Consider the following 14,890-nt stretch of genomic DNA (forward strand, 5'->3'; position numbering starts at 1 on the left):
CCTTTTTCGGGTCCGTGGTCCTTGCGCAATGTTAAGGGACCCCCGGAACTCCTTTTTTGGGGGGAGACCAAGTTCCTCCTTCGGCCCTGTGAGGGGTCCGTGGTCCTTGCGCAATGTTAAGGGACCCCCGGAACTCCTTTTTTGGGGGGAGTTCGGGGACCGCGGCACTCCGTTTTTACACCTGTGAGGGGTCCGTGATCCTTGCGCAATGTTCGGGGACCCCCGGCACTCCGTTCATTTTCATTTGACTTACAGCTATTTTAAATCTTTTTCCGACATGTTGCATGATTTGCCTTAATACGATCTACACAGTGTCGTTACACTTCGCCTTTTTTATTTGATTTCGTCATATGAAAAAAAAAAGATTAATAAAAACACAATAAAACAATAGAATATTGAGGCCTGAACATAGAGGTCTGATTCTATCGGAGTAAAACGATTTATGTTCGAAGACATTTTAAATGCAGCGTTAATCCAAATCTCAAAAACAAACAATAAAAACTCTGGTTTTAGTCGTCTATTAGAGAAAACCTGGAGATAACTTTGCTACGAACATGAGGGCTCATCTTATTGCCTGCGCTCTGAAAAGGTCTGCGTAAAGTGGGTCAAATATGAATGTGAGCGCAGCGCCATAGACGTCATATCTGATTGACAGCTCCCCCCAAAATGGACCAAATCGGTCTCCACACAGGGGAAGAGGACCGACCCGGTCTCCACACAGGGCCAAAGGACCAACTTGGTCTCCAGCCAAAAAAGGAGTTCCGGGGGTCCCCTAACATTGCGCAAGGACCACGGACCCCTCACAGGGCCGAAGGAGGAACTTGGTCTCCACCCAAAAAAGGAGTGCCGGGGGTCCTCGCAGAGGATCTCAGTCTTACAGGTCCCAAGAGCATGTATAAGTGCCGTGTCTCTTCTCTGGTGCTCAGTTACCTGCTGAACGACTGGTGAACTCGGAACCGGAAAGCGACAATAGATCCCTCACACCACACTGAGATTATGCAGCTAGAGGAATCTGAAGATGTCAAGAGAGCCATCTCGCAGTTGTCAGAGCAACATCGCCAGAGGTTTCGCTCCTTGACCCTCAGTGAGGTCGGCGACCCGTTTACATTTGTACAACAGCTCCAAGTCCACTGTCAGAAGTGGTTGCTGGCCGAGGATTGGGACCATAGCAGGATTGTGGAGCAGTTGGTAATAGAGCAGTTTATCAGCAAGCTTCCAGAAGAGACTGCCCACTGGGTTCGTCATCACCAACCAGAAACACCAAACGAGGCCATTCAGTTGGCAAAGAACCACCTGGAGTCTTTCACTGTCTCTCCCACAGTGGCTGAAGGCGAGGTGTGTGCATGGGGATTTTCACAAATATCCACTGTGCCAGTCATGATCAGTTTCTGGGGACAAAACCATGTTCAGGCAGTGGTTAGTCCTGCCATGAACCATCTGCTGATTTTGGATACAAAATTGGCCTGATTTCCAAGAACTTTTTGTAGAGTTTTTGTAGTGGATGGATTACTCAATTTACAGTTCATGTCTTTGATCTGTACTACTGTGATTCGCCAGCTTCGATGACCACACTTGATATCACAGCATTATCTGTAATATGTATTTGACTATGATTTTCTTGTGTGCAGGCTTTGTCTATTTTGTTATTAAGTGGTCTGTATTTTGTTGGTTCTTCTTATTAATAAAACAAAATACTAATATGTGATAGATTTCTGAAATCTTCATGGTGATGTCTTTATGTAAAGCAAAGTTTTTATATCATAATCTAGAGAAGCCTGACTAACTCTTTTTGCCAGTGATGACTGGAAACCATTTTAATGACATGTCTGGGAATTTGGACACAGTTTTATTTCCTTTTATTTCCTTGTGGCATTGTAATTCCTTGTGATGCTCCACATCATTTCATTATTTAATTTATTTAACTTATTTAACTGTTTTGTGGTTGCATCATCTGTGGTGTCCTCATAGTGGAGCGCAGTCTTTAAAAAAAGCAAAAGAGAAAACTTGTATGAAAAATGTTCAGTAAGTGGTGAAAACCATTAAATAGTCCATGTTACAAGAGCCTATTATATATTTTTAAATATTGTAATATTTGTCAGTTACATGAGATGTATTTGTGAATCAGTGCAGTTATAAGGTGTTAGCATGCTAAAGCAGCCTCCTGTAAGCACCTGGTTAAAACTTTTCTTCTGTGTCTTGACTGGTGTGTATCTCTGTGAGTGCAGGATGACTATAACATGCTGGATTTGTATGGCTTTTATTCAGAGCACTTCCAGAATAAATAACTGTTGAACCTGCAGTCTGACTCCTCAGTCATTTCACAAAACACAACCCAGAGTCAGAGTCGTGACCTAATAATAATAATAATAATAATAATAATAATAATAATAATAATAACTATTATTATTATTATTATATAAATTATTATTTATATAGGCCATTTTATAATCTTCAAAATGTGTTTAGTCATATTAACCTTGTGCAAAAGTTTGTAAGTAATAAGTAACATATACTTAAATACTATATCATTTTAGTGATATATGTAGCAAAACAAGTGTTTGAAATAAAATTAAAAAAAGTTTAATATAGTATACGAGACAAAATGAATCAGAGTAAACGAAGGCTGCCATTCCAGCTAATTTCAGCTACCGGTGCAGGCATTAAAAAGGATTTGATACTCATTTCTCTAGATCACTTTTATATATTGTATGGTTATTGTTTTTTTAATCTAGCTTATATATTATGTTTTTATGTCTGCCTCAACATTGTTTAACTGAATGTTTTTTTTCCCGGTTAAAATGCATTGTTAAAATATAGCATTGTCCAAATATTTGTATTTTTTAATCGAGATGTGTGGCAGCTTATCCATAACTCATAGCCCTTTCACTGCCCTTTTATGGGTAATGACGTTGTTTAACGCGTCACACTCCTTATATGGAAGATATGTAGAGCTTTTTTTTTTTTCAGAAAAACCGTGAAAACTCAATAAGTTGCTTTGTGGACTATATTCTTAGTGATCTTACATTACTATTCTTAATAATAATAATTTTTTAGGCTGTTCTCACATGCAATATCAGGAAGCTTTATTATCATGAACTAGAACAAAAAGTCACCAAAGCTCTAGAAAAAAAAGCCTATATATGTATTTTAATATAAGTGACTTAAGTAAATTATATCATGAATTCAGACAGGATTCTGATTGGCCTTTTGCCACTTCCCAGTGGCGGTGTCGGAACAGAAACTTAACCATGTCGGTGTCGTTACTGAATTCAGAAAGGTCTGACTCCGAAACACACACCAAGTAAATGAAACCATTTGTGCTTTTGCCTGGAGGTGTCAAAGTGTTCACAAGTGTCAATCTATTCGCTTTTTTAACACCACTTTCAGACTCTTCGATTGCCACATGGCTTCTATGTTTCACTGGTTTGTTTTTAGTCTTTTAAGGCATAGTGTATTTTTCAGCGCGCGAAATCAGACACTGGGCATCGTCCTTAGGCTGATCTCTTAAAAATAAAAATAAAAAAAAGCAAAATTCGGTGAAAAGTATGTCTGTCAGAAAGCACTGGTTGCGCAAAAGAGGAAGGAAAATCTTTTTTTTTTTTTTCAGACTGTTGTACTTCCTTCTGTGTGAAAAGTCTGCTGACTCTCATTCTCCAGCCCTGCATGAGTCACTCCTGAGCAGTCGCTTTCGGAGAAAAGCCTGTCGGTCTCGGTGTCGGTCTCTCTCTCTCTCTCTCTCTCTCTCTCTCTCTGACTGTCTCTCTCTCGGTGAGTGTGTTTTCGGATTTGCCTGTAACGACTCCGCCGTTGGTAAGCTGTCAGTTCTGCACAGCCGCTGGGAAGTGAACACTTGGACCCCGCCGTTGAAAAGCGAATGAGGAACCGCTGGAACTCCACTGGACATCTTTTAATTCATTTAGCGGAGTTCATGCGAGTGCTTTAGCCGTCGGAAAGCGAATAGTCCGACACCGCCGCTGGAAAAGACACGGATGTTAGAAGACAAATATTCCGACACGGCCACTGAAAGGAGCAGGAAGACCAGTCGGATTAATTCACCGGACTCATCTAGCGTTTACTTTTACACCTGTTTCTCTCTCTCTCTCTCTCTCTCTTTTTTGTTATTATTAATGTCTTGGCAGAAATCAGAATACACACGGAGCTTTTGTTTCACAACTCTGCCAGTTTTGGTGAAATTTCCGCGGTGCAGACAATGCTGTCTTTTAGCCTCTAAGAGACATATTTATCATTTTCATTTGACTTACAGCTATTTTAAACCTTTTTCCGATAAGTTGCATGATTTGCCTTAATACGATCTACACAGTGTCGTTACACTTCGCCTTATTTAATTCTGAATTTGAGCGCAGCGCCATAGAGGTCATATCTGACTGGCAGCTCCCCCCAAAATGGACCAAATCGGTCTCCACACGGGGGAAGAGGACCGACCCGGTCTCCACACAGGGGAAGAGGACCGACCCGGTCTCCACACAGGGCCAAAAGACCAACTTGGTCTCCACCCAAAAAAGGAGTGCCGGGGGTCCTCGCAGAGGCTCTCAGTCTTACAGGTCCCAAGAGCATGTATAAGTGCCGTGTCTCTTCTCTGGTGCTCAGTTACGTGCTGAACGACTGGTGAACTCGGAGCCGGAAAGCGACAACGACGTTGGAAGACAAATAATCGGACACCGCAGAAGAATGGACCCGTCGGGATTCAGCTGGAGAGGTGCGTTGATTCACCTCAGTCATTTACAGAATACTGTTACAGATTTGGTGATTCTCCTTGAGTGATTATGAAAGTTTTATGAAAAAATGAACGAAAGAATTTATAATATATTTATTTTTGGTGCTTTATTTTGTAAATGCGTTAACTGTGGTATAACACAAGTTTTAATCATCCTAAGACTAAAGCGTCACGCATAGTAAAGGGAAACGGTTAACTGTTGTAAATGAAACACAGCTGTTTATTATTGTGAGCTCTCTACACATTTTCAAATGGAAATAGCTTGGTAGCATGATATGGTAGCTTGATAAGCAAACCCGTGCACATGTAGCCTGTTCTGCAATAGAGCAAAAATAAGGCTGAATGTAAACAAAAGTAAGGATTAACAAAGCAGACATTAATTACATATACTGTACTAAATGTACAAATTATGGATTTGGATTATGGATTATGGTTAGTGTTTCCTCTATGTTTATGAGTTGAAAATATTTCATAAAATAAGTACAGATGTTAATGTCAGAATTTCCACTCCAAAGCAATAGGTATAAAGATTTGTTTAAATTGTGCTTGTTACTATATGAAATAGTAGGGCAGGTTAAATGTTTATGTCCTTCCTACAACTTCATTCATCCAACCACGTCTGCCTTGCTCAAATTTGCATTAATGTATATGTTCATGGCACCTTGATTCAGGTTTGCAAACAGAAGAATGAGTCACAGATAATGAGCAGTAAAGTTTTGAAATGATGAGAGGTTATATGTTCTTATTTTTCTGTGAAGGTGTGATACCAGATAGAGAGCTGATGCTTCTCCAACTGATTCTCCCACATCAGACAAAGCTAACCAGTGTGACACTGTGTGTGAGTATTAATTTTATGTTGGCACAAACTGGGTTAAAAGCTCAGAAAGTTTCATTTTAAAATAATCAGCACATCTCTCTCTCTCTCTCTCTCTCTCTCTCTCTCTCTGTCTACTTCTTTACCCACCACTCAGATTATGCAATCTGAAGATGTCAAGACAGCAGTCCTGCAGTTGTCAGAGCAACATCGCCAGAGGTTTCGCTCCTTGAGCCTCAGTGAGGTCGGCGACCTATTTGCATTTGCACAACAGCTCCAAGACCACTGTCAGAAGTGGTTGCTGGCTGAAGATTGTGATCCCAGAAGGATTGTGGAGCTTTTGGTAAAGGAGCAGTTTATCAACCAGCTTCCAGAACAGACCGCCCACTGGGTTCAGCATCACCAACCAGCAACACCAAACGAGGCCATCCAAATGGCAGAGAACCACCTGATGTCTCTTGTTGTCTCTCCCCTTAACATCTCCCCAAGCTGGGTACATTCGGTCAAGGTGAGGTGTGTTTTCAAATGGAAATAGCTTGGTAGCATGATATGGTAGCTTGGTAAGCAAACGTGTGCACATGTCGCCTGTTCTGCAATAGAGCAAAAATAAGTCTGAATGCAAACAAAAGTAAAGATTAACAAAGCAGATATTAATTATATATACTGAGCTAGTTTTGGCAACCAATGTAGATTGCAATACAGTATTAATAATTCACAAATAATCCACCTCTCTGTCTCTCTCTCTTTCTCTCTCTCTCAGAGTGCTGAACAATACACAATAGATCCCTCACACCACACTGAGATTATGCAGCTAGAGGAATCTGAAGATGTCAAGAGAGCCATCTCGCAGTTGTCAGAGCAACATCGCCAGAGGTTTCGCTCCTTGAGCCTCAGTGAGGTCGGCGACCCGTTTACATTTGTACAACAGCTCCAATTCCACTGTCAGAAGTGGTTGCTGGCCGAGGATTGGGACCATAGCAGGATTGTGGAGCAGTTGGTAATAGAGCAGTTTATCAGCAAGCTTCCAGAAGAGACTGCCCACTGGGTTTGTCATCACCAACCAGAAACACCAAACGAGGCCATTCAATTGGCGGAGAACCACCTGGAGTCTTTCGCTGTCTCTCCCACAGTGGCTGAAGGCGAGGTGTGTGCATGGGGATTCTCACAAATATCCACTGTGCCAGTCATGATCAGTTTCTGGGGACAAAACCATGTTCAGGCAGTGGTTAGTCCTGCCACGAACCATCTGCTGATTTTGGATACAAAATTGGCCTGATTTCCAAGAACTTTTTGTAGAGTTTTTGTAGTGGATGGATTACTCAATTTACAGTTCATGTCTTTGATCTGTACTACTGTGATTCGCCAGCTTCGACGAACACACTTGATATCACAGCATTATCTGTAATCTGTATTTGACTATGATTTTCTTGTGTGCAGGCTTTGCCTATTTTGTTATTAAGTGGTCTGTATTTTGTTGGTTCTTCTTATTAATAAAACAAAAATATTAATATGTGATAGATTTCTGAAATCTTCATGGTGATGTCTTTATGTAAAGCAAAGTTTTTATATCATAATCTAGAGAAGCCTGACTAACTCTTTTTACCAGTGATGACTGGAAACCATTTTAATGACATGTCTGGGAATTTGTACACAGTTTTATTTCCTTTTATTTCCTTCTGGCATTGTAATTCCTTGTGATGCTCCACATCATTTCATTATTTAATTTATTTAACTTATTTAACTGTTTTGTGGTTGCATCATCTGTGGTGTCCTCATAGTGGAGCGCAGTCTTTCTTAAAAAAAGAAAAAGAGAAAATTTGTCTGAAAAATGTTAAGTGGTGAAAACCATTAAATAGTCCATGTTACAAGAGCCTATTATATATTTTTAAATATTGTAATATTTGTCAGTTACATGAGATGTATTTGTGAATCAGTGCAGTTATAAGGTGTTAGCATGCTAAAGCAGCCTCCTGTAAGCACCTGGTTAAAACTTTTCTTCTGTGTCTTGACTGGTGTGTATCTCTGTGAGTGCAGGATGACTATAACATGCTGAATTTGTATGGCTTTTATTGAGAGCACTTCCAGAATAAATAACTGTTGAACCTGCAGTCTGACTCCTCAGTCATTTCACAAAACACAACCCAGAGTCAGAGTCGTGGCCTAAAGGAACTGGCTACACCAGCATGCTTCTTTTCTCTACAAAACTAAAAAAAGCTAGTGTGCCAATGTATATATGTTGTTAGAGATAAACAGGCTGTATTCTGAACGGCCTAACTATTAGGATACAAAATTGAGTTACTTTGCATGTTAATAAAAAACCGTCAAAACTCAATAAGTTGCTTTGTGGACTATATTCTTAGTGATCTTACATTACTATTTTTAATATTAATAATTTTTTAGGCTGTTCTCACATGCAATATCAGGAAGCTTTATTATCATGAACTAGAACAAAAAGTCACCAAAGCTCTAGAAAAAAAAGCCTATATATGTATTTTAATATAAGTGACTTGAGTAAATTATATCATGAATTCAGACAGGATTCTGATTGGCCTTTTGCCACTTCCCAGTGGCGGTGTCGGAACAGAAACTTAACCATGTCGGTGTCGTTACTGAATTCAGAAAGGTCTGACTCCGAAACACACACCAAGTAAATGAAACCATTTGTGCTTTTGCCTGGAGGTGTCAAAGTGTTCACAAGTGTCAATCTATTCGCTTTTTTAACACTATTTTCAGACTCTTCGATTGCCACATGGCTTCTATGTTTCACTGGTTTGTTTTTAGTCTTTTAAGGCATAGTGTATTTTTCAGCGCGCGAAATCAGACACTGGGCATCGTCCTTAGGCTGATCTCTTAAAAATAAAAATAAAAAAAAGCAAAATTCGGTGAAAAGTATGTCTGTCAGAAAGCACTGGTTGCGCAAAAGAGGAAGGAAAATCTTTTTTTTTTTTTTTCAGACTGTTGTACTTCCTTCTGTGTGAAAAGTCTGCTGACTCTCATTCTCCAGCCCTGCATGAGTCACTCCTGAGCAGTCGCTTTCGGAGAAAAGCCTGTCGGTCTCGGTGTCGGTCTCTCTCTCTCTCTCTCTCTCTCTCTCTCTCTCTCTCTCTCTCTCTGTCTCTCTCTCGGTGAGTGTGTTTTCGGATTTGCCTGTAACGACTCCGCCGTTGGTAAGCTGTCAGTTCTGTACAGCCGCTGGGAAGTGAACACTTGGACCCCGCCGTTGAAAAGCGAATGAGGAACCGCTGGAACTCCACTGGACATCTTTTAATTCATTTAGCGGAGTTCATGCGAGTGCTTTAGCCGTCGGAAAGCGAATAGTCCGACACCGCCGCTGGAAAAGACACGGATGTTAGAAGACAAATATTCCGACACGGCCACTGAAAGGAGCAGGAAGACCAGTCGGATTAATTCACCGGACTCATCTAGCGTTTACTTTTACACCTGTTTCTCTCTCTTTTTATTATAATTTTAATAAAGAGAGAGAGAAACAGCTGTAAAAGTTGGTTTCTGGTCCCCCTGGCTAATTTGTACTCCAGGCCCCAAGGCCCCATAGGTAAAGGAATAACTTATACAAGAACAAGGAAATGTATCATCATTATTATTATTATTATTATTATTAATGTCTTGGCAGAAATCAGAATACACACGGAGCTTTGTTTCACAGCTCTGCCAGGGCCAAAGGACCAGCTCGGTCTTCAGCCAAAAAGCAGTGCCGCGGTCCCCGAACAGGGCCGAAGACAAGCATATATAAGTGCGTATCTCTTGATTCACCTCAGTCATTTAGAGAATACTGTTACAGCTTTGTTTCTCCTTGTTTTTATGCGAATTTTATGAAAATGAACGAAAACATTTATATATTTATTTTTGGTGCTTTGTTTTGTAAATGCGTTAACTGTGGTATAACACAAGTTTTAATCATCGTAAAGCTAAAGATGAGAAATATGAAGTCTGTGTGTACTGGTAAAGTGATAGCAGATTAACAGTGTTTATTTAGGGCTGATCCTCCACCCTGCATGATTCACTCCTGTGTGTTTCCGTGTCGGAGCGCGCGCTGTAGCCCTGTGCGGTGTGTGTGGGACTTTCCGGAGCTGCTTCTAACAGCGCTGTTGGAAAGCTAACAGTCTTAAAGAGCTGCACGAATGCGAATAGGTCTAATGAGCGTTTTTACCGCGCTGTTAAAGCGGTGCTGCTTCATCAAATCAGGTTTCTAAATCCAGCATAAATCTCAGTCTCAGAAGCAGTGAAGGGTTCTGGTCGTAATTCAGCATCAAATGAATGAAAAAGTTTCTCCCTCCTTATCTGAGACTATGTAACTTGTGAATCTTCTCTGGTACTCAGGGGCGCCGCTAGGGTTTCTGGGCCCCCTGGCTAATCTGTACTCCAGGCCCCAAGGCCCCATAGGTAAAGGAATAGCTTATACAAGAACAAGGAAATGTGTCATTGTTGTTATTATTATTATTATTATTATTATTATTATTATTAGTCACCGAGTGAATTATAAGTTTCACACACCAGCACACACAAACAGCGACAGGATCACTGAACTCGAGAAAAATCAGTTCTGTTCGTGAATCAATCATTCAGACTAGTTTTATCAGTGGGTTTCTCCAATTCATTGAATCGAACCAACTCAAACGATTCACTCACAAATCGGACGTTATTACAGCACTTATTTCAGAAACTCACCCGTGATCATTAAAGCAGATTTACAGAACTACAGCGTAAATTAAACAGAAAATCGTGATCAATTTGTGGGGACAAAAACTGTGTCCAGACCGTGTTTTAAAAAATGAAAAAATGAAAAATCTTGTGTTGTCTGTGTGCTTTTTGTAACACATTACCTCCCCAACAGAGTGTTTAACACTGATAGATTTCTTAGTCCTTAGTTTCTTAGTGAACCAGTATCATCTGATAGACACTTCAAAGCATTTCTGTAATTCCCTCTGGATAAGGGAGTCTGTTCTTTTACTTACTTGACTCTTTTTTTTTTAAATTGAGCTTAACAGTCTTTGTCCATTCGTTAATCTATCTAACAATCTATCTCAATACTCAGTAACCTGTATTTGTATTTTCTTTGGTGTGGGCTTTGTCTTTTTTGTTATTAAAAGAATTAAGGAAGTGGTTTGTCTTTTGTTCTTTCTTCTCATTAATAAGACAAAACACCCAACACGTGATACATTTCTGAAAAGTCCATTGTGTTGACTACTTATATGTAAAGGAAAGTTTTTATATCATAATTGTTAATACAGAAGTGAATTTGATTACTACTCAAAGAATAAACTAACATGGCTATCCTGATATCAGACCAGCAGGAGTTAAATAAAAAGCATTTAAGCCATATCTGAGTAATAGTTTCACAAGTGGGGATCTGTAACATGTGATGAGGATGGAATGCAGTTAGAGGATGACACTAGTGAAACTATAGTTTCATTTTACCAAAACCAATCGAGGTCTATGTTCATCTCATATACAAATGAATAAGAAAAACATTGACAATTAATAAAGCTATAAATACAGTACTTTTAATATAAGTGAGAAAATAAGTGTGTAGGCTACCTTAGTGAGTGTGTGAGTGTATACCAAAGCAGTGACACGTATTTCACTATAAGCTGTACTGATTCATTCTCCAACTCAGCATGAGTCACTCCTGACCAGACACTGCATGTTTCAGGAGTACACACTGTACAGAGGTAACACACCGTGGATAGTACTCACTTGAACCATCCACTGGTTTTGGATTTTGTCAATATAGTCAACAAACAATCTTTCTGAATGTTCAGAAATCTGTATTTGGGTATGATTTTCTTAAGTATGGGTTTTTGTTACTAATGGAATTAGAAATTGTCCATCTTTTGGTTCTTTTGTTCTTTTGTTTTTGGATTTTTTTTTTACTTGTTTTTTATTCAAGTAGTCTGTCTTTTGTTCTTTCTTCTCATTAATAAAACACCATATATACCCAACATGTGATACATTTCTGATATCTTCATAGTGTTGACTATTTATATGTAAAGAAAGTTTTTATAGCAATGGGAGGATATAACTTTCAATGAAAACATATTGACCATACAAAGACCGTAAGTGCCTGCAGTGTCTTTAAAAAAAGCTCTGGTACTGAAATCAGGAGAAAAAAAATGGTATGACTTGTCAAGTCTGGCAAAAAGAAGAGGTGGCGCAGAGCTCCCATCTACCTCATCACAACCTACATCTCCTGTTCATCTGTCACCTTGCACCAGTCCTAGGTCTTCTCCTTGGCCTTCCTATGCAAGGCCCAGTCAACGGGCTCCACAAGAGCAGCCACATCAAAAAAACCACACCAGTACTCTTTGAACCAAAGACCTTTGGGGTTATGACACAACTGACTACACCAGCATGCTACATACAGGCATTGAAAGGTCATTTAATACTAGGAACACATGGTCTACCTAATTCAAGGTCGTAGATCTGATTTTTGTTGGCATTAAGTGTAGTGTACGCAGTGTAATTACGTTTTAGGAAATAAATATATTCATGAATGTTTATATTTGAAAAATGCGCTGTCATGCTTAGAACCAATGTATCAGTGAGTTATTTGAATTGAAAACTGGCCTTTGTCTTTTTCACGTAGAACTTGGTGAAGTACGAATGGGTCACTTGGAATTTGGACACATTTTTACTGTGTGATTTACAGTGGCATTTTCATTCCATTTCATTTCATGTGATGCTCCACATAATTGCTTTTTTCACCAATGTTGGGTTATGATGTTGACTCAGGGTAACACGTTTTTTAAAATAATACTTTATTTCCTTTACTCAAAATCTGTATTTCTACAATCCTTATTTTTTATTTACAGAGAGAGCCATATTAAAATACCATTTTATTTATTTATTTATTTTATTTATTATGATAAAATGTGGACTCTTAAGTTAGTGATTGCATCATCTGTCTTCATGGGTGTGTATCTTTGTGAGTGCAGGGTGACTATAACATGTCGAATTTTCATTTCCCTTATTCAGAGGACTTTCAGAATGAATATAGGTTGCCTAATTTTTGCACTTATTTCTGCACTTTGTGGCATTTTCTTCACTGCTCTCACAATGTGTCATCAGCTGCTGTTTTCTGTGGCCAACCTGTTCCATGTCTTGTTGTTAGTAAACGAGTGGCTTCTTTCTTTTTCAGCACATTCCAAATTGTTGTATTGGCTATGCCCATTGCTTGGGCAATGCGTCTGATAAATTTCCCCTTTTTTCTCAGCTTCTTCATGTCTTCCTTTTCTCCCATAGACAGCTCTCTAGTCCTCATGTTGGTTTATCATTTTTAACAACAATTGCAGTCTCCACAGGAGAAAAATAGGGCTCAAACTAAGACTAGACATTTGGAGCTATTAATTCTTTAAACAGTGAATTTAACAGGACACACCTGGGCAGCAAGAAATAACTATTAGTCACATGTTCCAATAATTTTGATCACTCCGGAGTGTGTTTGGAAGTTCTTAGGTGTATGTCTGAGATCTGGAGAATGCTCGCAAATTTCTTCACTCGTGGAAACGGTGTAACAACAACAACAACAACAACAACAACAATAATAATAATAATAACATTATACAGGAAATACGCAGGAAAGAGCTAACAATCATTTATATGTACAGTTTTGGCATTGAACATATTCTGAATAGGGCCTACTGCCACTTCTGTTCCTTTTTATACTAGCTGGCTGGATATATTTCATGTTGTGTAACGGACTAAATTACACTAGAAATGGGCTATGCAAAACTATGTTATATTAAAAATGAGAATATTTATTACATATCATATCATCAAATAGTGTATTGGAGATATGTAAGCATGGATTTGTTGGTGCAGAACTGCAGAGCAACTGAGTAAAAGTTTGACATGTTGATATAAGTCATTGAGACAGGATGTTTATATTCATCATGTAGGCCTACAAGGTCTAATAAAGGTTCTGCAGAGCAAAATAAAGTTGCATGTGAGAGACTCTGTTCAAACAAAGAAAATTTAATTAAGACAATGAAAATATGAACAAACACAAAATACAGTTTTTAATATAATCATTTTTATTTATTGAAGAAAAAAGGTATCTAACACCATCTTTTAATTAAATGTTTAATAATTGTGATTTTTCTATAATTAACAATGACTTAATTGCATGTATGTAATCAACCAACTTCATGTTTGAACAACCATGTAACACTTTTCCAACTCGAGCTTCACCTGCATGTACGCCTTTTGATGACAGGTAAACTGTCATGATTTTGCGGCCAAAAGCTGGCCCCACTCAAAAAAAAAAAAAAAAAAGGAGGAAATATCATTGTATGTTTTCATGTTATTATAAACCATAGTATCTGTTAAGCTAGGATGTGTTATGATGTTACTGATATCTGATATTGTTACTCTGCAACCTAATCAGGGTTTTTCCTGGGTCAAAAAATAGTCTTCCTTGGTAGCTTTCCTACATGGATGTCCAAAGATGAAGGTGGATGATTACATATCTTATACTCTCTACTCTCTACTAGGCTGCTACTTCTTATGTTTACACCTAAATCAGCAACTTATATTGTACTCTCTTTTTGCACTGTTGTCACTGGATTCACTTTCTAATAGAACTGTGTACTGGACGGCGCTGCACTGGGACTTACTGTGCCCATTGTCGATCCCAGTAGTCACTGTACTGTCTTGTGCTGTCTGCACATGTTTGCACTTGTGCACTTTATGTATAAATTTATGTAGTCCCTTGTAGTTCTGTGTTGTTCTGTGTTTGTCTTATGTAGCACCTTGGTCCTGGAGGAACATTGTTTTCTTTCACTATGTACTAACTGGCTGTATATGGTTGAAATGACAATAAACTCAATAAACCGTTTTTTCAAAACGGATATGCAATGAACAGAAGATACACAGATTTTCGGCATTCCTGGTGTTCAAGGACCAAACAGTGGACTTGCTAGTGCTGAGATTTGAACTGATAACCTTCTCATTAGTATCTCAAAACCTTCCCCACTGAACCTTAAGCAGTGAGCCCCAACAGCCCCCTTTATTACACTGTGACATTTCTGCACCACAGCACGCAGTTACAGGCAAGAGCGTCTGGGAGATATCGAGTGTTTCTCAGTTAAATAAAACTGATTCATTTGTTAAATTACAGGTTTTTTGCCCTCTAAACCACCCTCAGTACAAAATCTACATCACATTACACATTTTGTCCCTACGGTGCTTAAATATTTGCTTCATATGTTGCATGACCACTTTTTTGACCAAGTATTTAATATAAAGGTAGGTAATAAGTATAGTAATATGTGAATAAATTACTACTTAATTATAGCCAAATCTTTTATAATATTAATATTGTT

General features: G+C 38.8%; 1 protein-coding gene across 1 annotated transcript; it reads left to right on the forward strand.

The window, feature by feature from the left end:
• Positions 1–3,665: 3,665 nt before the first annotated feature.
• On the forward strand, positions 3,666–7,675 carry LOC128320570 (zinc finger protein 483-like). The gene is made up of 4 exons (XM_053240534.1): positions 3,666–4,717; positions 5,494–5,573; positions 5,707–6,057; positions 6,310–7,675. Exons 1-4 carry the CDS (start codon positions 4,690–4,692, stop codon positions 6,823–6,825), a joined length of 975 nt encoding a protein of 324 aa, XP_053096509.1. The 5' UTR covers positions 3,666–4,689; the 3' UTR covers positions 6,826–7,675.
• Positions 7,676–14,890: the final 7,215 nt, after the last annotated feature.

Source organism: Pangasianodon hypophthalmus, chromosome 16 (assembly GCF_027358585.1).
Source record: "Pangasianodon hypophthalmus isolate fPanHyp1 chromosome 16, fPanHyp1.pri, whole genome shotgun sequence".
Lineage (NCBI taxonomy): Eukaryota > Metazoa > Chordata > Actinopteri > Siluriformes > Pangasiidae > Pangasianodon > Pangasianodon hypophthalmus.

Excerpts from the sequence above, each read along its gene's own strand:
- LOC128320570 (XM_053240534.1), top strand. The coding sequence starts at position 4,690 with ATGGACCCGTCGGGATTCAGCTGGAGAG. Across the intron at positions 5,574-5,706 it reads TAACCAGTGTGACACTGTGT|ATTATGCAATCTGAAGATGT; the intron begins GTGAGTATTAAT and ends CCCACCACTCAG. Across the intron at positions 6,058-6,309 it reads GCTGGGTACATTCGGTCAAG|AGTGCTGAACAATACACAAT; the intron begins GTGAGGTGTGTT and ends TCTCTCTCTCAG.